Genomic DNA, 27,119 nt, shown 5'->3' on the forward strand with positions numbered 1-27,119 from the left:
CAATGACATTTCATCATCATGGAGGTGGCCCCAAGACAGACACTAGGCCGGCCGTTGTGGCCGAGCGGTTCTAGGCGCTTCAGTCCGGAACCGCGCGACTGCTACGGTCGCAGGTTCGAATCCTGCCTCGGGCATGGATGTATGTGATGTCCTTAGGTTAGTTAGTTTTAAGTAGTTCTAAGTTCTAGTGGACTGATGACTTCAGATGTTAAGTCCCATAGTGCTCAGAGCCATTTGAACCATTTGAACAGACACTAGTCTCTGAGTCTAGACACAATCGACCATCGAAAGGCCAGTGGCTAAACCTTCATGGATATGGACTGCCATATAGTCTGGACCTGATGACCATTACATTTCCCTAAAACTTCTGCAACACTCATTCTAGCAGTCATAACCAAGAAGTAAAGAAGGCAGATATGATTTAACTGGCAGTCGACACCGTGGTCATTAGTGACGTAGTCAGTCGAATGTCTGACGACTGCCACAGTCACATATCATATTGTAATCTCTCCAACATGTCAACACTCCCCACGTGAGTTGCATATCAATATAGGTCACCAGTGATTACCTAATTCACCGTGCATGAGTGTTAGATTATTCCTTGAGGGTGTTAGTTCCAACCTCTCAAGTGCTCCCTTTCTGCGTCCGTGTATACAGGGTGTTACAAAAAGGTACGGCCAAACTTTCAGGAAACATTCCTCAAACACAAAGAAAGAAAATATGTTATGTGGACATGTGTCCGGAAACGCTTACTTCCCATGTTAGAGCTCATTTTATTACTTCTCTTCAAATCACATTAATCATGGAATGGAAACACACAGCAACAGAACGTACCAGCTTGACTTCAAACACTTTGTTACAGGAAATGTTCAAAATGTCCTCCGTTAGCGAGGATACATGCATCCACCGTCCGTCGCATGGAATCCCTGATGCGCTGATGCAGCCATGGAGAATGGCGTATTGTATCACAGCCGTCCACAATACGAGCACGAAGAGTCTCTACATTTGGTACCGGGGTTGCGTAGACAAGCTTTCAAATGCCCCCATAAATAAACGTCAAGAGGGTTGAGGTCAGGAGAGCGTGGAGGCCATGGAATTGGTCCGCCTCTACCAATCCATCGGTCACCGAATCTGTTGTTGAGAAGCGTACGAACACCTCGACTGAAATGTGCAGGAGCTCCATCGTGGATGAACGACATGTTGTGTCGTACTTGTAAAGGCACATGTTCTAGCAGCACAGGTAGAGTATCCCGTATGAAATCATGGCGGTGAATCGAGGAAGTGCAGTACATACTGACGGAACTAAAATGAGTTCTAACATGGAAATTGTGCGTTTCATGACACATGTCCACATAACATCTTTTCTTTATTTGTGTGTGAGGAATGTTTACTGAAAGTTTGGCCGTACCTTTTTGTAACACCCTGTATAGCGTACTAATTAGTGCACAGTGCATGGGGGGAAAAAAGCCTACGACCAGGATCACTGGAGCATTTGACCCTGTGCCCTAATCGTCTTTTTTTCCTGCCTATGGTGTCTTCCGTTAGCAGTATGAGAACTAAAATGCACCGAGAGAGCCGGCCTCTATAGCCGAGCGGCTCTAGGCGCTTCAGTCCGGAACCACGCGGCTGCTACAGTCGCAGGTTGAATACTGCCTCGGGCATGGATGTGTATATTGTCCTTAGGTTAGTTAGGTTTACGTAGTTCTAAATGTAGGGGACTGATGACCTCAGATGTTGTCCTATAGTGCTTGGAGTCATTTGAGCACCGAGAGAGGAAGCTAATTGATTAAGTCACTGAAATCCTGCTATGCTTTTTGCAAGAAGTGAACCTCATATTCTCGTATGGGCATCCTAGTTTAGTCTATCTGCCGTTTCTCTAGGCCACTCCAATCAAATGTAGCGATGATTCCTTTAGTAAGGTATCGGGCGATCCCCGTTGAATAATTCCCCAACTGAGCTTGGTGTAACAGATACACTAAAACTTAACCTCATTTCCTTTATCTTTTGTTTTTTCACTGCCACTAAATGTGCTAAGTTACGCGATTGTTATGCCAAATTGTTTCTCGAGAATAAGTAAATCGATTTGATACTGACGTGACTAATTTTTCGCTACGCACGATCTGGCCCCTGCGCGTCCGTGGGAGCGGAGACGCAATGGCGCATCTTCCCAGAATTCCGTGGTCGAGTCAACAAAAGAGAGCGCCGGGGCGGCACGCACGGCGGCGCGGCCCAGCGCCGGAATGCCGTCCAATTTTGTGCGAATTAGAAGCTGTCACGACCGCGTCAGCGGCAAAGCGACAAGTCGCCTCTGTCTCCTTTATGCGCTACCGCTGCGGAGGATCCCGGTCGGCCCAAGAAAGGAGTCCAATTACTTTCACTGGAATACTTGTCTTTTGTGCGGAGGAATTCGATTGCCGCAACAGATGGTGCAGTAATTACAGTCGGGCGTGGCGTTCGGGCGCCACACATGTGGCAAGTTTTTTTGGCTAGCTTACCTGTAACAAAAGTGCGACATATATTTTTTTTATGCAGTACGTCGTCCTGCGACTGGTTTGATTTCGTCCTATATTTCCTTCATTGGTGGATCCGTGCCATCTGACATCGTCAATAATCAAATTTTTTACAGCAATGATCAAACTTGACATTTGGTGAACACGTGTTTTGTTTACATTTTTACGTGAGTTGTTTATGTTTTCATAGAGTTTCCGCGTAACCTAGCGCCCTTGTTGTTCCATGAAATCATGTTACCGACCACTACTTGTAGTGGATAACTATGGTAACTATTTTTAATGTTATCAAATAGTGACGAAGTACTGTATTTTTTTCCAGTCAGTGCAAACTTTAATTTTATTAATGTATTATATACTTAATATGTTTTAGAACAGTTAGTCTAATTCTGAAGACGACGCTCATAGTAGCGTCGCAGCGTGGTCAATTTTGACTTTATATTTGTGACCGAGGGCTTATTTGTTCAAATATAGTTATCAAATAATAATTTGATTATATGATTTTATATTTGTTCCACTGATTTAATAATAACATGCACACGATTTTCACTCTCTGCAAATTACGACCTTCTTTCTTTGTTGAGGTCTACTTCACCGGAATAGCGTAGTGCATATCCCGCTTCTACTTTTTCGTTTGATATCATACTTTAAATTCCCTTTTTAACACTCCTTAACGGGTTGGTACAGTGGTCCATTTAATTTTCATCATATTTTTGTGACACCGCGTATCCAAAGCCTATAGTTTACGGATTCTTCAGTCTTCTAATTGTAGGCGTTTCACTTCTGAGAGTGGATTTCGTCTTCTACGCAGATTCAAAACCTTTCCCCATTCAGTATTTTGCTGAAGAAGGTCTTCCTTTTCTGCCCTACTACGTCTTTTATGGCACCTTTGTCTCACCAGCTGTACGTTTTTTCCCACAGAAATCAACGCCATAAAATTATTTTTAAAAAATTACAATGCTAGGACGGACGAGATGATACACAATAGAGAAAATTATAAGAAATAGGTAACGAGGTAACAAAATTAATGTATTGCCAACAGTCGTAACACACATTAGTCTGATGTACAATAACATCCGACTGAAGGTGGTACAATAACACTGAAAGTTATTGAGGAGAAAAAGAATCAAAGCTGTGTCGTATGGAAAAACGCCGTCAACAAGTAATCGTTTATTTGTTACCCGCGGAAATAACGGAGAGTACAATAGATTTATAGACGTCAGTGATGGCTGTATAGTCTTCCATACCAGACATCCAAATTCTGTCATTTTGCACTGTGCGTTTCTCAACTTCAAAGCATCACTTTTCTTTTGGGCTTATTTATCTACAGAATCTAATCGCTTTATTTTATGTTAATTGTTCTGGAAAGTGTGTACGTCTGGACTCATATGTAGCAAGCCAATGTTACCGTTTAATGGAAAATAGTAGTTCGTACCAAAATAATTTCAACGTTCTTTTATTGGCAGTCACATGAATGTCCAATTTTCTTTGATGCTTATGGTCCATCAGAAAAAAGCTGTGGTAGAGGTATCATGAGAGTTCCTAAGTCTGTTTTGAACAGCGGTACAAAAAAATTATGCTAATTGCTACTCTAGAGACGGATGTGCGGAACGTAGCATAAAATTCACTGAAGTGAAACCTGACTACAATTGTCTGAAACGGTCTATTCTACTCGTTCATATCGATTTGGTAGGAATCTGAAATATAAAATACTGCAACAGTCCGTTGAACGACTGTGTCATGCCGGCCGCGGTGGTCTAGCGGTTCTAGGCGCTCAGTCCGGAGCCGCGCGACTGCTACGGTCGCAGGTTCGAATCTTGCCTCGGGCATGGATGTGTGTGATGTCCTTAGGTTAGTTAGGTTTAAGTAGTTCTAAGTTCTAGGGGACTGATGACCATAGATGTTAAGTCCCATAGTGCTCAGAGCCATTTGAACCATTTGACTGTGTCATGTCAGTGGCTGTGTGATCTGAACTTTTATATACAATAAATTAATTTTGTACCACTATTTAGGATAACGTCAAACTTTATCTTCGCTAGGACCGTGTTAGACATATTCTGATTGTGTCACCGTTCTGGTGGCCACGGACGTTCCGTTTACGTGTGTGTGTGTGTGTGTGTGTGTGTGTGTGTGTGTGTGTGTGTGTGTGTGACTGTACAGATGGTTCTGGTGTAATACAAAGTACAATCTGGCGATCGACAAATTCCATCGCGTCAGCATTATCTGGTAGAGGTTCTTGGAGGAGAGAGCACAATGCGTCTTGGTGAAGGCGTTCCCTAACGCGCTTCTTCGTGACATCACCTCCATACTGTTCAGGTCTTGGGTTCGACACCCCGTTGTACCTCTGTCTCCTCCTGCGTACTTTATATTACCGAGCGGGCAGTTAGACATACTGCCCACGACTGTCCACTCAAGCAGGACGGGCAGCCACGCCGTACATACTAAACGTATCGGCCGTGTGGCGACACTACGGAACAGTGGCCACTGAGCGAGAAGCTACAAAGTGCAGTTGTGTGTGTGTGTGTGTGTGTGTGTGTGTGTGTGTGTGTGTGCGCGCGTGCAGGGGGCAGCTCGGGCAGCCACGCGGCACCAAAGTGTACCGTAAATCAGGCCACAGCGGTGATAATGGGCGTCGCCCCAGGTGTTGCGAGAGGCAGGCCTCTCTGCCTTTACAGAACGCCCACGCGTGTTCTCTCGGTTGAGATGTCTTGCAGCGATACGGGTGGGTATTGGCTGCTATTCGCCGGTCTGGCTGCATTCGTTTCAACTACGCAAGTCTGACCGTGTAACATTTGTTGTTTTACAGAATCTGCTTTTTCAGGCAACTAAAAATCTAGCTCTACTAGTATGATCACGGTTTCTGCAGCCCCGAATTGTAATCGCTAGGATTTGACCGGAAAGGGGACAAAAGAACAATTTCTAATAATTTGAGTGCGAAGATTACTAGGTTGCATATCAGAAATCTCCGCTACGACTCTTTCTGACAGAGCAAAAGTGTCTGTTGGAGCATGTCTGGAAACCGATCCTTTGCATCGCTTGACGCAGATGATCCGTACGTTACTCTATGCATACTCGTCACGTCCTGCTTAGTGTTTTCGGGCGTAGAGCCCCGTGTTTCGGATTTTATAAAAAAAATGGTTCAAATGGCTCTGAGCACTATGGGACTCAACTGCTGAGGTCATTAGTCCCCTAGAACTTAGAACTAGTTAAACCTAACTAACCTAAGGACATCACAAACATCCATTCCCGAGGCAGGATTCGAACCTGCGACCGTAGCGGTCTTGCGGTTCCAGACTGCAGCGCCTTTAACCGCACGGCCACTTCGGCCGGCTCGGATTTTATATTCTTCTAGTATTCCACCCCCTACGCATTCGCAGAAACACGTAGACAACATACATATCACAACCACTTTTTAGAATCAGCTGCAATATGAAGTGTCCAGTTAAACATATTTGTTTATGGCGATGGTTTATGGCGATCTACCTCTTCAACATATTAAGGAAGTTCTTGATTCCTGCACTGCGCCAAATGGTCTCATGGAGCTATGAAATATTCCTCGTTGATCTATTGCTGCAGTATATTCCTTAGGACAAGTTAGGTTGTGTGTGAGGGCGGGGGAGAGGGAGGTGAGGTAGGGGGTGGGGAGAAAGAAACAGAGAGAGAGAGAGAGAGAGCGAGAGAGAGAGAGAGAGAGACTAAGTTTGTGCAGAAAACAGGTGTATTCTTTCTAGAATCGCATTAGAAGCTCGCAGTTTCAGTAAGTATCTCCGATTGTGTGAGAGTCCGAACAAGAATCCATATTCATAGACAAACCGTTTCCGTACTACACGAACGAACTGAAAAAAATCTTCTCTTCCTCATCTTAAGTTAGTATACTTGCAACCCTGTAATCAATATAGTAACCCACGATATAAATGACGTTCTCGATGCCATACATCAATGCAAGAACACACAACGGTAGTGCGATGTTGATAGACATATGAATATCTGATGTTGTTTACCTTTGTACTTGTCTTTGTTACGACATTCAATGCTTGGTTACAATCTATTCCAGACGTTACTAAAAGTAGTATCACTTTTACTCCCAGTACACCTGACGTATTGAAACACATTGTTTCCCATGTTTACTCCAGTAGCAAGAAAATCATTCGTCTCTGGTTCATATTTGAGTCGTTGTGTAATCGCCACGTTTCCTTCGAATTTGTAAAGGGAATTTATAAACACTATGATACTAATTATTTTCAACCATAATGGCTGTGTTTGTGAACCGTGACTGTGTGGGATAATTATTTATTTCAAGTTTCTGCTACCAGTAACTTCTTGTTTTATGCTTAACCAAACATAATGCAACGCGTTTCGAACATGTTTTGTTCATCTTCAGCCGTTTGTACATACATACGTACATACATAGAGAAATGTTACTTAAAAATAAACAGTCTTAATCTAGTTGGAGACTGGTTATTTTTAAGTAACATTTCTCTGTGTATGTATAAACGCCTGAAGATGAACAAAACATGTTCGAAACGCGTTGCATTATGTTAGGGTAAGCATAAAACAAAAAGTGACTGGTAGCAGAAACTTGAAATAAATAACTATGATACTATCTGGAGCCCCTAAGCACTCAAGTGTCAAAATACGTGTTATAAACTGGCTAATCACATCCGTTCGTCCACTTACGATGAATCCATTTCCTGCAGCAATGATGCATATAGAGAAAAAGTGCTCCAGTATGACTTTTGACATGCAGTATCACTTCGAAAGTGATTATTAACTTTTGACAGCATGTGAGCGGGATAGTGAGTCTGAGCACAACACTGAAGTACAGTACGCTTGCTTCAGACTGCGTGCGCGACAGCTCGGTCACAAACGACCTCCTCGATGCAATATATTCCGGCAAGCTGCGACTCTGTCGCAAGCGCCGGGGCACTCTCGTCCACGGTTCACTGCAGACGGCGGCGCTGCGAGGCAGGGGTCGTGAGTTCGCGGCCCGCCTCGTGCCTGGAACACGCGAAGCGCGCCGGGGAAAGTTCAGACAGCAGGCGCTGATCCCTGGGTCCGGACCCCGGAACACACTCTGCATCCACAATGAGCCGTTTTCCGATAATGGATACAGAAGCCGACGCTCATTTACATGTCGAACGGGGGCCGAAAATGCGAATTTTTGTTTCATTGATTATGGAAGGCCGAAAATGAGAAACGTTGGTTCTAAAAGCTTAGTCTGCTTTATATTTCGCAATTTATCAATGCTAATGATTATCTGGACGTGCTCAGCATTTTGGGATACTGGTGAACCGTCCAGTTCCTTGGCTGTACTTAAAAGTAACAGTGAAACTGATTTTCCAAAGCAGTCATTCCGCCCCCCCCCCCCCCCCGCCACCCCCTTTCCCTTACGCCACCTCTGGGACAAGCTGCCCCGTAATACACGCACAATAGAAGAGAGACTATATTCAATGTGAGCCTGACGTGTCTGCATGATTTATTCTGAGCACCACTTGAAAATGACTACACGTTTGTAACTTTCTTGTAGTGCTTCATAAGGTACTCATTTAAACTAACAGTCTCGTGGAAAATGCTGTTGTTTGGATTTTATTTTTATTATCATCGGTTTGCGTCCCCTTGCGTTACGGTACGAGCAGTATTTTCGTCAGTCAACGAAACTATGGAATATTTACCTGGCATTATTGCTTTTGCCTGTTCTCTTCCTTTTCCTTACTAATCTTACCTTCTTCTCTTCATATTACCCCTTTATCTTCTCTACATGTTTCTCCGTATTTCCATTTGAAGGACCTTCTGCTCCTACAGCTAAAATATTGAGCTTTTATTTCACAGCTTCTGTTTCTGTTACTGAGTTATCACGTTTACTTTATATAAAAATCACATTAATATCAGTACAAGTTTGTTGAATTCAGTCCATTTTGCAGTATGAAAAACATACATCACAGTAATATTTCCTGTGTATATAATGGCTCAGGAATATTCATCGTCATCCCAGTATTTCCCTGAGTAGCTTTGTTCGACTTATTGTTCAACATGCCTACAGTGTCAACAGGAAAAGGCTGGCTTTTGATATATTTTGACTCTTCAGGGACGATAGTTCCTCAGTATAATTGTCTTTCTACTTATAAAGTGCAAAAAGGGCTGTTAAATAATGAATGGCGCGTTGCACCTCAGCAGGTAGGCCGAACTTTTCCATTTAGAGCTATTTCTTCGCACAGTATCACACAGACCACAAATGGTTTAAATGGCTCTGAGCACTATGGGACTCAACTTCTGAGGTCATTAGTCCCCTAGAACTTAGAATTAGTTAAACCTACTAACCTAAGGACGTCACACACATCCATGCCCGAGGCAGGATTCGAACCTGCGACCGTAGCGGTCACGCGGTTCCAGGCTGCAGCGCCTAGAACCGCACGGCCACTTCGGCCGGCACACAGGCCACGAAGGAAGCCTAAGAAACGATCGATTATTTACCCCACAGATACTGAAGTGACGAGCTCTGGTGTTTTCTTCAGTTCCGTACGGAAGTGGACAGGGAAGGTTGTTGTTCATGGCAGAACTTTGTTCCTTCTTACCCAATCTCAGGAAGCTGAGAGGGCGCCAGATAGCTTATCACAATAATTGCAATGGAGTCTGGAAGGTGTCCATGTCGAATATGTTCGGCAGTATTTATGTTTTCGTATAGTGTTGTTGTCCCCTTTTATCGCCTGGCGATAGGATTATTACTGTGATTGGTACCTCAAAGACTCGGGAAAGCATCGTTGCACAATAATGGAGAAGATCTTTGGACAATCAGGCAAAATGTTTGTGAGTAAAGACATTCTTTGGTGGAAACCCTAACAGATTTTATCAGGCCAGACGTGATGAAGTGCAAGGGATTTTTTCACTACTTACATTTTTCCGGTGTCGTATTTCAAACTTTCATAGATCATATTAGAGACAGGATAAGGCTACACGAGGGCAATGTATTAATATCATGTGGAGTAATGCCGTTTTTTTGTTAACAGAATATTCTCTTTCAATATTAAGGTTGTGTTTTACGCAGTATGGTTGCATATGCAACGTATTGAGCGGAGGTTTCAATGAGGTTTCAATAAACGCACTGTCTCTTCAGTGCCATCTGGTGGGGGTCCCAAACACTCTAGCAGTATATTTTGTTTTCACGTGTGTTAGTGAAATCGTGTACGTGACAGTATCTTTATAGGCATCAGTGGTTCCCCAGCAATGACGACATTACGTAAATGCAAAAAATGGTTCAAATGGCTCTGAGCACTATGGGACTCAACTGCTGTGGTCATAAGTCCCCTAGAACTTAGAACTACTTAAACCTAACTAACCTAAGGACAGCACACAACACCCAGCCATCACGAGGCAGAAAAAATCCCTGACCCCGCCGGGAATCGAACCCGGGAACCCGGGCGTGGGAAGCGAGAACGCTACCGCACAACCACGAGATGCGGGCTACGTAAATGCACTTCAGTACAGTTTCTGAACGGCACCTTGTAGTATTATATATAGTTTATTGCAGTTACGAATCAGAAAAACATTTATAAACCAGGTTATTAATTTCGATCGGTAATGACTAACTTGAAAAGTACGAAATGGAGAGGCATCTTGTCGTACTCATTGTTGCAAAACTACAAAAGAAGGCATCAGAAATCACCTTGGTATAAACGAAATAATTTTAGGATATTTTGTTCTGTAAGTCAGTCAAATGGTTCAGATGGCTCTGAGCACTATGGGACTTAACTTATGAGGTTATCAGTCCCCTAGAACTTAGAACTACTTAAACCTAACTAACCTAAGGACATGACGCACACCCATGCCCGAGGCAGGATTCGAACCTGCGACCGTAGCGAACGCGCGGTTCCAGACAGTAGCGCCTAGAACCGATCGGCCACCCCGGCCGGCTCTGCGAGTGGAACAGGAAAGGTGACGACTAGTAGCGGTACAGGGTACCCTCAGCCACGCACCGTATGGTGGCTTGCAGAGTATGTATGCGGATGCAGATCTGTTGCAGAGGTGGAGAGTGAAATCCATGAGTCGTTCTATATACGTGGGAGCCCCCTGCCCTATGCTTTGCTGTAGCTACAGGTGTAAATATCTGACTGCCTGGCTGCTAGTAACATGTGAAAGCCACGCCTCCCCACTCCTCCCTCCGGCCTTCTGGAGAGCAGCAGCGAGCAGTCTGGACCGGCGGTGGACCAGCCGCCGCGGTCTGCGCCTGTGGTCTGCTGTGACACAGTAACGCTGCGGGCCCTGCGCTGTTTTTACGGAATGTTCTCCGCGGCCGCCGTGGCATTTCTACAACCTGCGGTCGCCGTGTCGCTTTCCCCCGATTAGGAATAAATAATACGCGCTTGTAGCCGGACCACAGGCTGCGCGCCGCTGTGTGGCTGGCAGAGAGGCAGGCAGGCGCCTGTCTGCTTCCACAGACGCCTCCCCGCTGTCGGCTGGCTCAACTCGTCCCACCGCGCTACCATAAACACTGACTGCGCGAGGCAAACTGTGCACGGGAACACGGGTCTTTTCCCTCCATTTGTCACGCCAGGGGACGTTTAAAAATAACGACGCCGGATTCTGCATCTAGTAGACTACAAAAAAATTACTGTCATAGGAATATACACTCCTGGAAATGGAAAAAAGAACACATTGACACCGGTGTGTTAGACTCACCATACTTGCTCCGGACACTGCGAGAGGGCTGTACAAGCAATGATCACACGTACGGCACAGCGGACACACCAGGAACCGCGGTGTTGGCCGTCGAATGGCGCTAGCTGCGCAGCATTTGTGCACCGCCGCCGTCAGTGTCAGCCAGTTTGCCGTGGCATACGGAGCTCCATCGCAGTCTTTAACACTGGTAGCATGCCGCGACAGCGTGGACGTGAACCGTATGTGCAGTTGACGGACTTTGAGCGAGGGCGTATAGTGGGCATTCGGGAGGCCGGGTGGACGTACCGCCGAATTGCTCAACACGTGGGGCGTGAGGTCTCCACAGTACATCGATGTTGTCGCCAGTGGTCGGCGGAAGGTGCACGTGCCCGTCGACCTGGGACCGGACCGCAGCGACGCACAGATGCACGCCAAGACCGTAGGATCCTACGCAGTGCCGTAGGGGACCGCACCGCCACTTCCCAGCAAATTAGGGACACTGTTGCTCCTGGGGTATCGGCGAGGACCATTCGCAACCGTCTCCATGAAGCTGGGCTACGGTCCCGCACACCGTTAGGCCGTCTTCCGCTCACGCCCCAACATCGTGCAGCCCGCCTCCAGTGGTGTCGCGACAGGCGTGAATGGAGGGACGAATGGAGACGTGTCGTCTTCAGCGATGAGAGTCGCTTCTGCCTTGGTGCCAATGATGGTCGTATGCGTGTTTGGCGCCGTGCAGGTGAGCGCCACAATCAGGACTGCATACGACCGAGGCACACAGGGCCAACACCCTGCATCATGGTGTGGGGAGCGATCTCCTACACTGGCCGTACACCACTGGTGATCGTCGAGGGGACACTGAATAGTGCACGGTACATCCAAACCGTCATCGAACCCATCGTTCTACCATTCCTAGACCGGCAAGGGAACTTGCTGTTCCAACAGAACAATGCACGTCCGCATGTATCCCGTGCCACCCAACGTGCTCTAGAAGGTGTAAGTCAACTACCCTGGCCAGCAAGATCTCCGGATCTGTCCCCCATTGAGCATGTTTGGGACTGGATGAAGCGTCGTCTCACGCGGTCTGTACGTCCAGCACGAACGCTGGTCCAACTGAGGCGCCAGGTGGAAATGGCATGGCAAGCCGTTCCACAGGACTACATCCAGCATCTCTACGATCGTCTCCATGGGAGAATAGCAGCCTGCATTGTTGCGAAAGGTGGATATACACTGTACTAGTGCCGACATTTTGCATGCTCTGTTGCCTGTGTCTATGTGCCTGTGGTTCTGTCAGTGTGATCATGTGATGTATCTGACCCCAGGAATGTGTCAATAAAGTTTCCCCTTCCTGGGACAATGAATTCGCGGTGTTCTTATTTCAATTTCCAGGAGTGTATATGCTTCGTCCACCTACGTAATACTACGGTCAAGGTGAAACAATCTTGAAAACACTGGACTCAGATACAGAAGGTCTGGAATTCGAGTCTCCACGACCTGTGTTGTCTCCAGTTTTTCGTGATTCCTGTGGATCACTTGCGACGGCAGCTAGACGTGGTCCTTCGACACAGACACAGCCATGATAAAGCCTGTATGTCACGTCAACAGAGACACACTTCTTCCCTCGACACAGCCTCCTTGAACTGAGCTAATACGCTGTCTCTATTAGCCATCATTTGACTTTCAAACTTTGTCCTCCCTTGTCCTCTATAGTACAAACTGCTCCACCGAGCGAGGTGGCCCAATGGTTAACACACTGAACTCGCATTCGGGAGGACGACGGTTCAAGCCCACGACCGGTTATCCTGATTTAGATTTTCCGTGATTTTCCTAAACTGCTTCAGGCAAATGCCGGGATGGTTCCTTTGAAAAGACACGGCAGACTTTCTTCCTCAACCTTCCCTAATTCGATGGGACCGATGACGTCGCTGTTTGGTCCGCTACCCCAAATCAACCAACCAACGAACTGGTCTCGTCTTGCATGTGCACATCACACAGGAAGTATGCTCAAGCAGAATCGAACGAATCTTCTTGCAACAGCTACATGCAGTACGCTCTGCAAACCTCAAAACTGTCGCAGATACGCTCATCCTGTAGCAAGTTCCACAGCATTTCACGGAGACAACTTTTCGACATATTCTTCTGGTGTTAGTTGCTGTCGTCACTGCTGGTAAGACGCGACTTACTAACGGACATGCGCAATTTCAGCTAAGCTAGCAAATATTCATCTTCACCAGAAAATTATTAAGATATTCGAAGTCAATACAACATCAGCAATTAAGTAAACACCTGACAGTGCCCGATGCAGAATGGCAGCCTGCCGCTGTGACCGAGGCGCTTCAGCCTGGAACCGCGCTGCTGCTACGGTCGCAGGTTCGAATCCTGCCTCCGGCATGGATGTGTGTTATGTCCTTACGTCAGTTAGGTTTAAGTAGGACTGATGACCTCAGATGTTAAGTCCCATAGAGCTTAGAGCCATTTGAACCAGAATGGCAGAAACGGTAGAAAACATTTCGGAAAGCCACCCACAAAGGACATCTGAAGAGCTTATCTGAACAAAATGACAATCGCAGAATTTCGACTATTTTTGTAGGAGAACGAAATAACTTTTTACTACATCGTGAAAATTTATTGTTGGAAACAATAGAATATAAGATAGCTTATTCGATGGAATGACCGAAATCAAGTTTGACCTCGCGTATAATGAAACAATAATGAACAATAGAAAGATAGCTTACTCGATGGAATGACCAAAATCAAGATTGACCTCTCCTACAATGAAAACTATTCTAACACTGAAACCGAATTAAACTGATGTTTACGTTCTCGAATCCTGTAGATATCCCAAACGAGGCAGTCATTTTTATTAAAATCAGTTAATAACAGCGCTTTTCAATCACATAATAAAGCTAAAGGCAGCTGTGGAGATGTGCCTTAGAGTAACACCTAAAATTAATATATTTTTGGAGTTGACAAATTAATACTACGTGCCTGGCAAGTTAAATGTGAGGAAAATGGTATCTCACTCACTGATACAATATATTTTCCGCGCAATAGACTTCCGAAAATGCACTCTCGAGACACTGCATAAGTGATGATAGTTATGTAAACACAATGATGTTTTTAACAATACCAGTAGAGAAAGACGCTTAGGTCGTTACAAGATGACAGCTTTGGCAGTTATGTAACATTAAGAGCCTTGAAAAATAAACAATATAACAAAGAAAACGCTGTAACTGTGTGCTGCCAAAGTTTGTTGGTAATACTACTAATGACAGTAAAAAACTTTACATATTTTTTATTATTAAATATTCCGACAATAGACTCTCTTAAACTTCAAAAGAAAAGGCGCTGAATACAGAGCACACGTTGAAACGGAACCGCTTGACGATCTTTTTGTCTAGAGGCTTTAAATGTTGTTGCAAATTGACTGAGGACGCCTTATATTGCAAAAAAAAAAAAAAAAATGTTCAGATGTGTGTGAAATCTTATGGGACTTAACTGCTAAGGTCATCAGTCCCTAAGCTTACCCACGACTTAACCTGAATTATCCTAAGGACAAACACACACACCCATGCCCGAGGGAGGACTCGAAACTCCGCCGGGACCAGCCGCACAGTCTATGACTGCAACGCCTGAGACCGCTCGGCTAATCCTGCGCGGCCTCATATTGCAGGCAGCACAGCAAGAGTACTCGGAGTCGACTTCGGAGCAAATAGATAATATTCATTTGTAGATAACACGGTCAGCTATTAGTTGTTCGATGGCGCGTTTGAAGTCAGAGAATGTACAATCAGACTAGCTCTAGATACCAGTTACTTCTCGTTCACCTATGTAGTCTTTGGAGTGCTGGTGATGTACTTTGGGAAAGGAAAATACTTTTGCACTACTGTTTACGAACTTATGACCTGGTTAAGTGTGGAAAATTGTTTCTCGTGCAGAGTAAGACGGGGAATGGTGTCGCAGAAAAGGTAAGTGAAAGTATTACAGCACATCCGTTATGTCGTCGTAAATTCGTACGAAAACTGCACCCTTTTGTAGTTGTTGGAGCGGTATGCTGGTGAAGCTCGTACCTCGTACGTTATTCGCTCGGAGTAGGCATTTACACAAGCACGGCGAGGGCGACTGGTGGGCGTGGATCGTTATTCTGTGGAGGGCGTCGGCAGAGTGGCGCGCTGTCACGTCCTCAACGCCGCGGGGCAGCATCCTTGGGCCACTTCTGCCGCTGATACCCATCAGCGGCGCAGCGGATGCTATCAGCCGGCTAACACCTGCCGCCGGCCGCTATCTGCCGCCTCACTGCTGGGGAGGATGCTTGCGAAAACAGCCTCCGGGTGGTATCAGCTAGCGAGGACGTCTGCACGCTTCGTGTACACACTCTCTTTCTTCGTTCACGCACGAGACACAGGCCAACATACGGAAATGTCATCCCAGAGTCTTCTCAAATAACGATTTGGGATTGAGCCGTAGTAGCACTCAATTTCATGCAGTTCGGTGGCGTCATTTTGGAAATACTCTACTGTCCAAAATTAAAGCATTAAACAGAAATCTTGCAAAGTTGCGTTTACACTGCCACAAAAAAGTTTATGCAAGTGACAGTAAAGTAGAAACAACGTAAAGAATATTGTTGTTGTTGTGGTCTTCAGTCCTGAGACTGGTTTGATGCAGCTCTCCATGCTACTCTATCCTGTGCAAGCTTCTTCATCTCCCAGTACCTACTGCAGCCTACATCCTTCAGAATCTGCTTAGTGTATTTATCTCTCGGTCTCCCTCTAGGATTTTTACCCTCCACGCTGCCCTCCGATGCTAAATTTGTGATCCCTTGATGCCTCAGAACATGTCCTACCAACCGATCCCTTCTTCTGGTCAAGTTGTGCCACAAACTTCTCCCCAATCCTATTCAATACTTCCTCATTAGTTATGTGATCTACCCATCTAATCTTCAGCATTCTTCTGTAGCACCACATTTCGAAAGCTTCTATTCTCTTCTTGTCCAAACTATTTACCGTCCATGTTTCACTTCCATACATGGCTACACTCCATACAAATACTTTCAGAAATGACTTCCTGACACTTAAATCTATACTCGATGTTAACAAATTTCTCTTCTTCAGAAACGCTTTCCTTGCCATTGCCAGTCTACATTTTATATCCTCCTTTACTCCTTTACTACTTTAAGTGCCTTATTTTCTAATCTAATACCCTCAACTTCACCCGACTTAATTCCACTACATTCCATTATCCTCGTTTTGCTTTTGTTGATGTTCATCTTATACCCTCCCTTCAAGACACCATCCATTCCGTTCAACTGCTCTTCCAAGTCCTTTGCTGTCTCCGACAGAATTACAATGTTAACGTAAATAATACAAAACGTATATAACTGCAACTTGCATAACAGTAGATAAATACGCTCTTCGTTTTTTTTTTCCAACTTAACGTATCTAGACACACATTCCGGCAACTGATTACTGTGCTCGATATGGGGGGGGTGACCACCTGTGGTAGCAGGACAGGCATGACAACGGTGGGGCACGCTGTAAATTATGTCATCAGATTCATGTTGAGGCAATAACGCACAGCTCCTGGCATGTCTTGCAGATTGGTTGGTGGATACTGGCGAGATGCTACCCCTCTCCCTAGTGAATCCCAGACCTGCTCTGTGGGATTCAAATCGGGACAACAAGCAGGCTACGCCATGCGTGGAAATTCTTCCGTGTCCAAGAAAATATCAACCACCCATACTATTCGAGGTCGAGCATTATCGTCCATCAGTACGGAGTCTGGGCCCACAGCACCTCGCAACCACGCCATATGAGCCAGAATGAGATTTTCACTCTGCAGCGGAATGTGATCTGATATGAAACTTCCTGGCAGATTAAAACTGTGTGCCGGACCGAGACTCGGAAGGCACGAGACGAGGTACTGGCGGAATTAAAGCTGTGAAGACGGGTGCCGAATGAAGTGTATCAGAACAGTGCCAGCTTTGCCTTCCAAGTATAGACACAGTGAAGCTGCATAAGAGCAAAGCTGACTATAAAAGTGCTGCACACGACGTACTGCTAACAAATGATGCTTCCGGTTAACTTCTGGACGGAACTGGCACACACACGTTAAGGAGTCTTCAATGCTGCCTCCCTGCTCCGTGATTCTCCAGTTTGCACGATGCCTTATCTTTCATCGCTCCTGTAGTTGGAATGTAACTACGCGCTGTGGACTGTGGAAAGCTACTGTAAAGTGTGGTACTCACCATATTTCTTGCTGTCCTTCGCCTTGTCGCGACCACTGCTTCTGGACGACGGGAATGGTTTCAGTCTGTTGTCTTCATCGACGTCATCGTAGTCCGGCTGTAAGAACAAATACCATAGTTATGTCGAGTTTTCTGATGTTCTAGCGGCTGAGATCTAAGTGTCATACAAGGTAAACTCCCTTTATGACGCAAAAATAATAATAAAACGTGTACAGAATAAATAAATAACATCGGTTTTATTAGTCAATACATGCGTAGTAGAAGAGTATAATTCTCATTTTCATTTCGTTCTGTTAGACATCCAGGTGTGTCAAATGCATAGCAAAAAGGTAGAGACTGCTTTGTATTCGATTTTGTTGCCCAGGCAGTTGTGTTGTGTAGAAGTTCCAGAACTCGGCTGCTTAGCCAAGAGAATTAAGAAAACCATAAATTAAGTACAACAGTTCAGCTGCTCCCTTTCCATCTACCTATGAAATGTGCAACAATATATTCATTCTTAAGCAGTAAATAATAAAATATACACATTAAATAATGAAGGTAAAAGCGCTATCGAATAAAAGGTTTTAATATACCAATAACTTTTAGTTTTGTTAATAGGCTTCTAGGCTTTTACGCGAATGATCACTTGAGTATCATCGCAGCTAATTTATCTTCTGATTCATGTCGAATCTGAAATACTTCATCATTCCTATAAAATTAACGAAATCTGATTGCTATAAAAAAGCAGCGTCAGGAATATAGTCGTGCGTTAAATGATCAAGTTCGTTTAATGTTTCACGCAAATTACTTCCGGTGCCTACTACGTGCTTAGTCTTCCATTTCTATATTTTAGATGGTAAATGTTTTACAGCACTGGCTCTGCCTAACATTACATACTCTAATCTAGGACTTCGAACTGTTCTGCGTGAGGTAAGCAACACACACGACAAGGGCATAAACGAAAAATTACTTTCTATATGCATCTGTACGTGCCCTAATGTCTGATTTCTTACCCTCATGTTCGCAATGTGGGATAGAAAATGCTGGAAGCATAACTGTCGCACAGTTTTGTTCGAATACAGCTTCTCTGAACCCAACAGAGTTTCGCAAGAACATGATTTTCCCATTTAAATTCTCCGAGAACAATATGTCAGAAATCATTTCGCCAACATCTTCTTCAGGGTTTCCTTTACAGACACATTTCATTTCCTCGAAACCTTTCCAACAAGTCTTTCATTAGCCATCCCGTACACTGATTTTTCTTAGGTTTACTTCTAAATGATTAAGTGCCGTAACGGGCTCAATAGGTCGGGCAGCAATCCTGTAATCGAATACTTCCGGTTCCTTTGTCTCTGTTATAGGCGCTATCTGTCAGTTATCCACTTTCAAAGAGAGTTGCCCATAAACTACACCGAATGGAACTTTTTTACTATTGTCCAATTATGGCACTTTCCTCACAGAACATCATCGTCAGCAAACGCTCTTAACCTTTATAATCTTATTGTTCTCTCTTGGTTCTGTTCATAATGCATATTACCCATCCTCGGTTATAGTTACTTGTACCACTGCACATCGTCGCACGCCTTTTACAGGGAAAAAAATCCGCTAGAAATATCTTTAAGTTTCTTGAGGCGAGCATAACGTCAGAACTGTCCCTCTCGTGCCTTTATCTTCATTAAAGCCACACTGATCGTTGTCTAACGGGGAAAATACCTGTCAGGCCTATTATTAATGAAAGGTTTGGACGTATTTTCTGTTTTTCGTTTGCCCACGAGACACTTCATTGATTTTGTGCCGACGTAGAAATATGTTGTAGGTATCTGCCTCTCATTTCTTGACACTTAGGTGGCTTGCTTATAAATTTTGCTGGTTATTTTATTAATTTGGTGACACAAGACTGAGTGATGACGTTGACGACCTTTCCCACTTCAGGAGAATCTTGCTTGATCATTGGAAATGGAATTTAGGACGTTCAGTTCGTAACAGACGATGTTAACTATTGAAATTGATATCCGTTATTCTTATTTGCAAGTAGTTTTACTTTCGATGTAGTATATTTTTATTGATTTCTAGTTGTTAGTTGTTCTTTATCAGTTTCCGTTTAGCTTATATATAAGCTGTACATCTTATTTCTTCATTCAAATTTTATATAAGCTCCGAAATAAAATGTACAGGTTTTTAGATATTGTGATCAGTGGGATACTTGAATATGTACTCTTGTCAGTGCGTTAGTTGTTTTTCTGTCTGCATCTAACAGACCACCCAGAAACACATCACATAATTTACTACCTGACGTTTTCTGCAGGGTCGTAACTGTACCACTATGTGGACTGCGTCTGCCAGTATAGACTAGCCATTTTGATTCCACGTGTTCAGACTTCAACACCTAACTTGCTTTCAAGGAGAAAATAAGCGTTAATGACTTTCTTGGAGGTATTTACCAGCCTAAAGACATACTACTGCTAACAGGTTCTCTGCAAACGAAGTGAATACTGATGCGAGGCTGTTCAGCACACCGTCCTCAGTTGCCAGTAAAAATATTCGCACTTGTACCCACGAGGCAGTGGAGAATCGTTGGTTTACAAATCAGGTTATTGGGTTCCAGGTCTAATGATAAGTGCTGCCGATCCTCTATGATAAATTGGTTACGTTTCTAGCAAAAAATTATAAAGTTTTGTTATATAATTTTTTGGGGCACACCCGATGTTACTTTCGACTCTGTGAAACTCGCTGTCCCGTGCTACAGAGTGGGTTTTGTTAGTCGAGTTTCTTACGTAATCACAATTCTGAGTGGGTGTCGCTCAGTGCTTCTGACTGACTATGCAGAATTACAGGTCGAAAAGGGATGAGACAGGAAGACCTACAGGGTGTTTCAAAAATGACCGGTATATTTGAAACGGCAATAAAAACTAAACGAGCAGCGATAGAAATACACCGTTTGTTGCAATATGCTTGGGACAACAGTACATTTTCAGGCGGACAAACTTTCGAAATTACAGTAGTTACCATTTTCAACAACAGATGGCGCTGCAAGTGATGTGAAAGATATAGAAGACAACGCAGTCTGTGGGTGCGCCATTCTGTACGTCGTCTTTCTGCTGTAAGCGTGTGCTGTTCACAACGTGCAAGTGTGCTGTAGACAACATGGTTTATTCCTTAGAACAGAGGATTTTTCTGGTGTTGGAAATCCACCGCCTAGAACACAGTGTTGTTGCAACAAGACGAAGTTTTCAACGGAGGTTTTTAATGTAACCAAAGGACCGAAAAGCGATACAATAAAGGATCTGTTTGAAAAATTTCAACGGACTGGGAACGTGACGGATGAACGTGCCGGAAAGGTAGGGCGACCGCGTACGGCAACCACAGAGGGCAACGCGCAGCTAGTGCAGCAGGTGATCCGACAGCGGCCTCGGGTTTCCGTTCGTCGTGTTGCAGCTGCGGTCCAAATGACGCCAACGTCCACGTATCGTCTCATGCGCCAGAGTTTACACCTCTACCCATACAAAATTCAAACGCAGCAACCCCTCAGCGCCGCTACCATTGCTGCACGAGAGACATTCGCTAACGATATAGTGCACAGGATTGATGACGGCGATATGCATGTGGGCAGCATTTGGTTTACTGACGAAGCTTATTTTTACCTGGACGGCTTCGTCAATAAACAGAACTGGCGCATATGGGGAACCGAAAAGCCCCATGTTGCAGTCCCATCGTCCCTGCATCCTCAAAAAGTACTGGTCTGGGCCGCCATTTCTTCCAAAGGAATCATTGGCCCATTTTTCAGATCCGAAACGATTACTGCATCACGCTATCTGGACATTCTTCGTGAATTTGTGGCGGTACAAACTGCCTTAGACGACACTGCGAACACCTCGTGGTTTATGCGAGACGGTGCCCGGCCACATCGCACGGCCGACGTCTTTAATTTCCTGAATGAATATTTCGATGATCGTGTGATTGCTTTGGGCTATCCGAAACATACAGGAGGCGGCGTGGATTGGTCTCCCTATTCGCCAGACATGAACCCCTGTGACTTCTTTCTGTGGGGACACTTGAAAGACCAGGTGTACCGCCAGAATCCAGAAACAATTGAACAGCTGAAGCAGTACATCTCATCTGCATGTGAAGCCATTCCGCCAGACACGTTGTCAAAGGTTTCGGGTAATTTCATTCAGAGACTACGCCATATTATTGCTACGCATGGTGGATATGTGGAAAATATCGTACTATAGAGTTTCCCAGACCGCAGCGCCATCTGTTGTTGACAATTGTAACTAATGTAATTTCGAAAGTTTGTCTGCCTGAAAATGTACTGTTGTCCCAAGCATATTGCAACAAACGGTGTATTTCTATCGCTGCTCGTTTAGTTTTTATTTCCGTTTCAAATATACCGGTCATTTTTGAAACACCCTGTAGTTACCCGAGTGCAGAGACGAAGGAAAGAAAAATCCCGCGACAGATCAAATTCACCAAGGTGTCTGCCAGAAAACGTGTTTAAACACAGTGGAATAGGTGCCGGCAGGAGATGCGTACTCAGGTATATTTCCGTGACGGGCGGAAGGAAGCGCTCCCCTACTCGGACGGTCGGCGCTCCAGACGGGCAGCCCGCGGCTCCCCCGCCAGGTGTGTCAGACAGCGCCACCCCTACTACTCTCAGCCCTCTACAGTAGACTACCGGCCGTCTCTCCAGCTGCTCATTATCTCCTCTTCTGGGAGCGGGCCGATGCAATGAGCGCTAATTAGGATCCCACGGGCGTCAAATGTGAGCCGTACAAAGCACACTGCCCGCGGCAGGCGCGCACACCTTTTTGTTCCTTATCGCACGCACGCAGCCTGCCTTACTCCTTACAAAAAGCTCTCTGTCGTATACGCGCAGGCACGTCTGACACGGTAAAATAAACTACAGTCATTTATTTTCACTGTATACGAGGTCCGTGAAACTAGTGGACACAGATGAATACTAACCCGCGTGTAAATCCGGAATACTGAAATTGTGATAAATACCTAGAAAATTACGTATGTCGAGTACCATACAGTAAGAACTCAGAATAAAATGTGAAAGGAGAATGGACAGATTATTTCAAAAATTACGATCTTCATCTCATTTCATTTTAAATAGTTTAATCGCTCACGTGGCCCGCGCATTTTATTACACGTATCTGGGCTTGGGAAATTCCCAGCAGTGTAAGTGTGGGACGAGCTGCTCAAAAAACATGAATTCCAAAATAATCTGTTTCAATGTTCATGGCTTATATACCAACACGTCTCCCTTCGGGTTCGAATCCTGCCTCGGACATTAATGTGTGTGGTGTCCTTAGGTTGGTTAGATTTAAGTAGTTCTAAGTTCTAGGGGACTGATGACCTCAGATGTGAAGTCTCATAGTGTGTAAGTAGGCTGTTTATGTTTTCTTTATGTAAGTAGGCTGTTTATGTTTTCTTATTGGCAACGTTACGTAGCACTCTGTATGAAAATCACTGGCTGTGCTGTGTGCAGTCTGTGGCTAGTTTGCATTGTTGTCTGCCATTGTAGTGTTGGGCAGCGGCAGCTGGATGTGAACAGCGCGTTGTCTGTTGGTCATAGTAATGGACAATATGTGAGAAGTAGGGACTGTTAGTGTTTGCACGTGTGTTAATAATTCAGCAAGAGACTGGATAACAGCATTGCTGGTTCTAAGGACAATTCCAAAATTTTTGTGAGTGCACAAGTGGTGGTTTATGGACTTGCTCTATTCTCCGCAAGACTCTTCGATGGTGATTGTGCACCTGCACAGTCGCAACAGATGGCTGCTGGCTATCTCTACAAGGACTGCCGTGGGTCTACACCTTTGATGACTCACCAATACCATTATCTCTACAAGGACTGCACTGGGTCTGCACCTCTGGTGGCCCACCAATACCGTAATCTCTACCAGGACTACAGTGGGTCTGCTCTGTGATGAACTACCTACCCAATCTTCTTCAAAACTTCGACTGACTCTGCTGTGGGTTTGCTCTGTTGGGGCCCATTACCTGTCTGCATGTCAAGAGTCAGCACTGTCTTTCCGTTGGAAGGACAACACTACTTCTTCAAGACTGCATGGAAATCCACTACTTCTATGTGCAATTTCTTTTACTAATGAGACTTTGTGAAAAAAAAACTGTAATTCCTATTATGATGAATGATCAGGACTATCTTTATGGACTGTGAGAAAATTTTAGATTTTGACCAACATTGTTTCAATTAGTGTGTGCATTTGATATCTTTGTTATTGTAATTATGAAAAAATTTTTCAAATCATTATTGGCCACTGCCCCAAACCATTTGTAAAATTTTTTTGTGGGGAGCATGGGGGCTATGTAAGTAGGCTGTTTATGTTTTCTTTATGTAAGTAGGCTGTTTATATTTTCTTATTGGCAACGTTACGTAGCGCTCTGTATGAAAATCACTGGCTGTGCTGTGTGCAGTCTGTGGCTAGTTTGCATTGTTGTCTGCCATTGTAGTGTTTGGCAGCGCAGCTGGATGTGAACAGTGCGTAGCGTTGCGCAGTTGGAGGTGAACCGCCAGCAGTGGTGGATATGGGGAGAGAGATGGCGGAGTTTGGAAATTTGTAAGACTGAATGTCATGAACATGTATATTATGGTTTTTCAACACTATTAAGGTAAATACATTGTTTGTTCTCTATTAAAATTTTTCATTTGCTAACTATGTCTATCAGTAGTTAGTGCCTTCCGTAGTCTGAATCTTTTATTTAGCTGGCAGTAGTGGCGCTCGCTGTATTGCAGTAGTTCGAGTAACGAAGATTTTTGTGAGGTAAGTGATTTGTGAAAGGTATAGTTTAATGTTAGTCAGGGCCATTCCTTTGTAGGGATTTCTGAAAGTCAGATTGCGTTGCGCTAAAAAATATTGTGTGTCAGTTTAAGCAAAGTCATGTATAAATTGTTCTAAGGGGACGTTTCAAGTGCTCAGAGCCATTTGAAACATTTTCTCCCTTCGGGTCATTCGGACAATAACGCGTGTGGTACCGGCTAGGCTGTTATGTTACTTTTGTGTTAGTCACCTATACACGAAAGAAGAACTACCTTCGATGTCAGAGGCCGTTACAGCATACTACCTCCGTTTGCGCTACGTCCGCAGATAGAACAGTGACGGAAGAAATTTTCCTCGCCAATACTGGGATGTTATTTGGAATTGTTTATAATTCCAGATAATCGAATATCCCTATTTTATCCTAACCTTTCTGTACAGCCTCGTGGAGTGAGGTAACATGTTGCAGTTCAAACTCACCACCTCTTGAACGGGCTTCAGTTTGTGTTAATACGATCTGTCATCGGTGACAAGACCTATAGATGAATTCCCTCAGTAAACGTATATTATTTTCGGCTACGAACTCTTACGCGACGGAGCCCCTCGATAAAAAGTTTCAGGTTAACTTGATGCGTCAAATTCGGATAAAATCTGAAGATTTCGATGATTGCCTCCATTATTGTCGTCAGGAGCAACCCGTGACAACGATAATGGATGCAGTTATCGTAAACTTGGTATTTCTTCCGTGTTTGACGCCGTTAGATAACCCTTAATTTTTTTTACAGACTTTATTTTCGAGTGACCTGAGTTTACAGGCCCTGATTACAATGGGACAGGAAGGCCCGCGGTCGACACCGTCAAATGAAACGATACAGTCAGTTAGTTGTAGTCTGAGATGCAAATTAAGTCACACACAAAGTTACCGCTGCGTGTAGTTAAACATGTTTATAGCTCTGTACCTACTGAAGAATTTAAAGATAGAAGACTGCTTATTGAAAGCAGAAGGATTATAGTCCCTTTTTGCTATCTTTCTGTGCGCAGGGTCGACAAACGTTATAAGAATCTTGACGACTGCATTGAAGTATTCGCAATATAACATCTCTCTCTATTTTAGAACAAAATTGGACATTGCGAGTGCCTTGAAAGGAAGCTGGTTTGTTGTTACACAGAAGTATATACTAATGTACATACTAGAAATACTTCTGACGTACAACACGAAACGTTTCCCTATTTTCTGTAATATCTGGAATCAAGAAACCGAATCGAAGATCGCTTCTCCACAGCTTCTTTCCATAGCATGGTTACACAGCGCAAATGCCACGGTTGAAGAAGTATACTATCATTGACGGCATCTGAAGCAAAGATCCGAGAAATAATCACGTGGATATGTTTCTTATCACACAAATACACCTGCAAAATCCTAGAAGACGGTCGGAAAGCAGGAACCGCTATTCAGGCTTGCAAGCAAAGCCACTCTTGCTGGGAAATAATTCTCTCCGTTGCTGCTAATGGACGCCTTCTGTAATTTACTTTCACTCTCGCGCCGTACAAAAGCTACAAACCACGGCAACTGTTTACGTTGTGGAAGCCGTGCGAAAAAGATGAGGAAATGAAGAGCGACGGCAGAACGGACTTGCTTCCGGGAAAGTGCGCTAACCCCTGCGTGTTGTTTTCTCCGCGCCTGTGTTGGCTTTAGCGTATCATTGGCGGTCTCCTAGTAAATACTCGCAGTAGCACTACAATGTAAGAACTGCATACCTGGTGCTGGTCCTCTCTTTCACTTCAGTATTTTCATTTCTCCGTCTTAATGATAACATGACTAAATAACGAGCAAAAATCTTGTCTCTGTGTTTATAGTACTATATATCCTCAACCTTGAGTCCCACCCGGATAGCAGAGCACATTAAGTTGCAGCTTCCAGGATTCCGACAGGCGAGCTTGTCCGTATCGAACCTGCCAGGAGAATTAATTACGAATTCTGATGAGTCGACCAGCTTATATGTGGTTTTTAGGCGGTTTCCCACATGGAATTATGTAAGCACCGGGCTGTTCACCACCGCCCGCCTCAATAATTGCTACGCAAACATTTGAAAAACGTTCTCACGCTTGAACATGAGTTACTGTAGACACAAACTGTTGGTATACATAAAATCCGTCCTGGGGGGGAGTTGTGGTGCCATGAAGGGCTTTCGGCCAGCAACTGTAACATTGTCAGAACCCACATAACAATGCCGACCCCATAGAGAAGCGGATGAAACTCAAGGAAGAAGAAGAACATGTTTTCACTCAACGTCGGGTTCGAAAGTTAGATTTTCCAATGGAGAATGTTTACGACATGTAAATAAGTTGTATTTGCTCCGTTTCAAGATTATCTAAACTCATTTGCTTTCGCCAACCAATGGTGAGCTTTGTGGTTGTGTGTTAGTGCGTGAGTGTAAGTCATAAATGTACGAGGAGCATTAAGTTAGCAATATAAGACTCTTTTTCTGAAAGCATGTTGATTTCATTCAGGATTACAGTACATCAAATTATTCCCCACGACTTCGGCTACAAAACCCTATTTTTCAGCATAATCTCCGGCCAATGCAACGGCCTTGCGCAACCTTACTGCGAGAGCCTACACGCCCGCACGGTAGCACTCTACTGTTCGACGTCTCGCTGCGCCAATAACCCCCTACCAACCACCTACTTCTTCCCGCAGAGGGCATCCTTCATTAGACCAAGCAGATGAAAGTCGGACTGTGCGAGATCCGGGTCGCAGGGTGGACGAAGAAGAACAGTCAAGTAAACTTTTGTGAGCTTCTCTCGTGTGCGCAGGCTTGTGTGAGGCCTTCCGTCGTCACGGAGAAGTCGGAATTCGTTTGAACTTTTGTGGCGACGGACACGCTGAAGTCGGTTCCTCGATTTCCTTAGGGCTGAGGGCGGAGCACAGCTGTGTGCGACTGGCCGGCGCTC

General features: G+C 44.6%; 1 protein-coding gene across 3 annotated transcripts in view; it reads right to left on the reverse strand.

Moving 5' to 3' along the window:
• LOC126161331 (uncharacterized) overlaps positions 1-27,119 on the reverse strand; it is a 681,344-nt gene that overhangs the window by 14,072 nt on the left and 640,153 nt on the right. For all 3 annotated transcript variants that reach the window (XM_049917091.1, XM_049917090.1, XM_049917092.1), the window contains exon 8: positions 17,401-17,497. In XM_049917091.1, the coding sequence (XP_049773048.1) occupies positions 17,401-17,497 (97 nt within the window). The remainder of the gene's footprint in view (positions 1-17,400; positions 17,498-27,119) is intronic.

This window comes from Schistocerca cancellata, chromosome 2, assembly GCF_023864275.1.
Source record: "Schistocerca cancellata isolate TAMUIC-IGC-003103 chromosome 2, iqSchCanc2.1, whole genome shotgun sequence".
NCBI classification, from domain to species: Eukaryota; Metazoa; Arthropoda; class Insecta; order Orthoptera; family Acrididae; genus Schistocerca; species Schistocerca cancellata.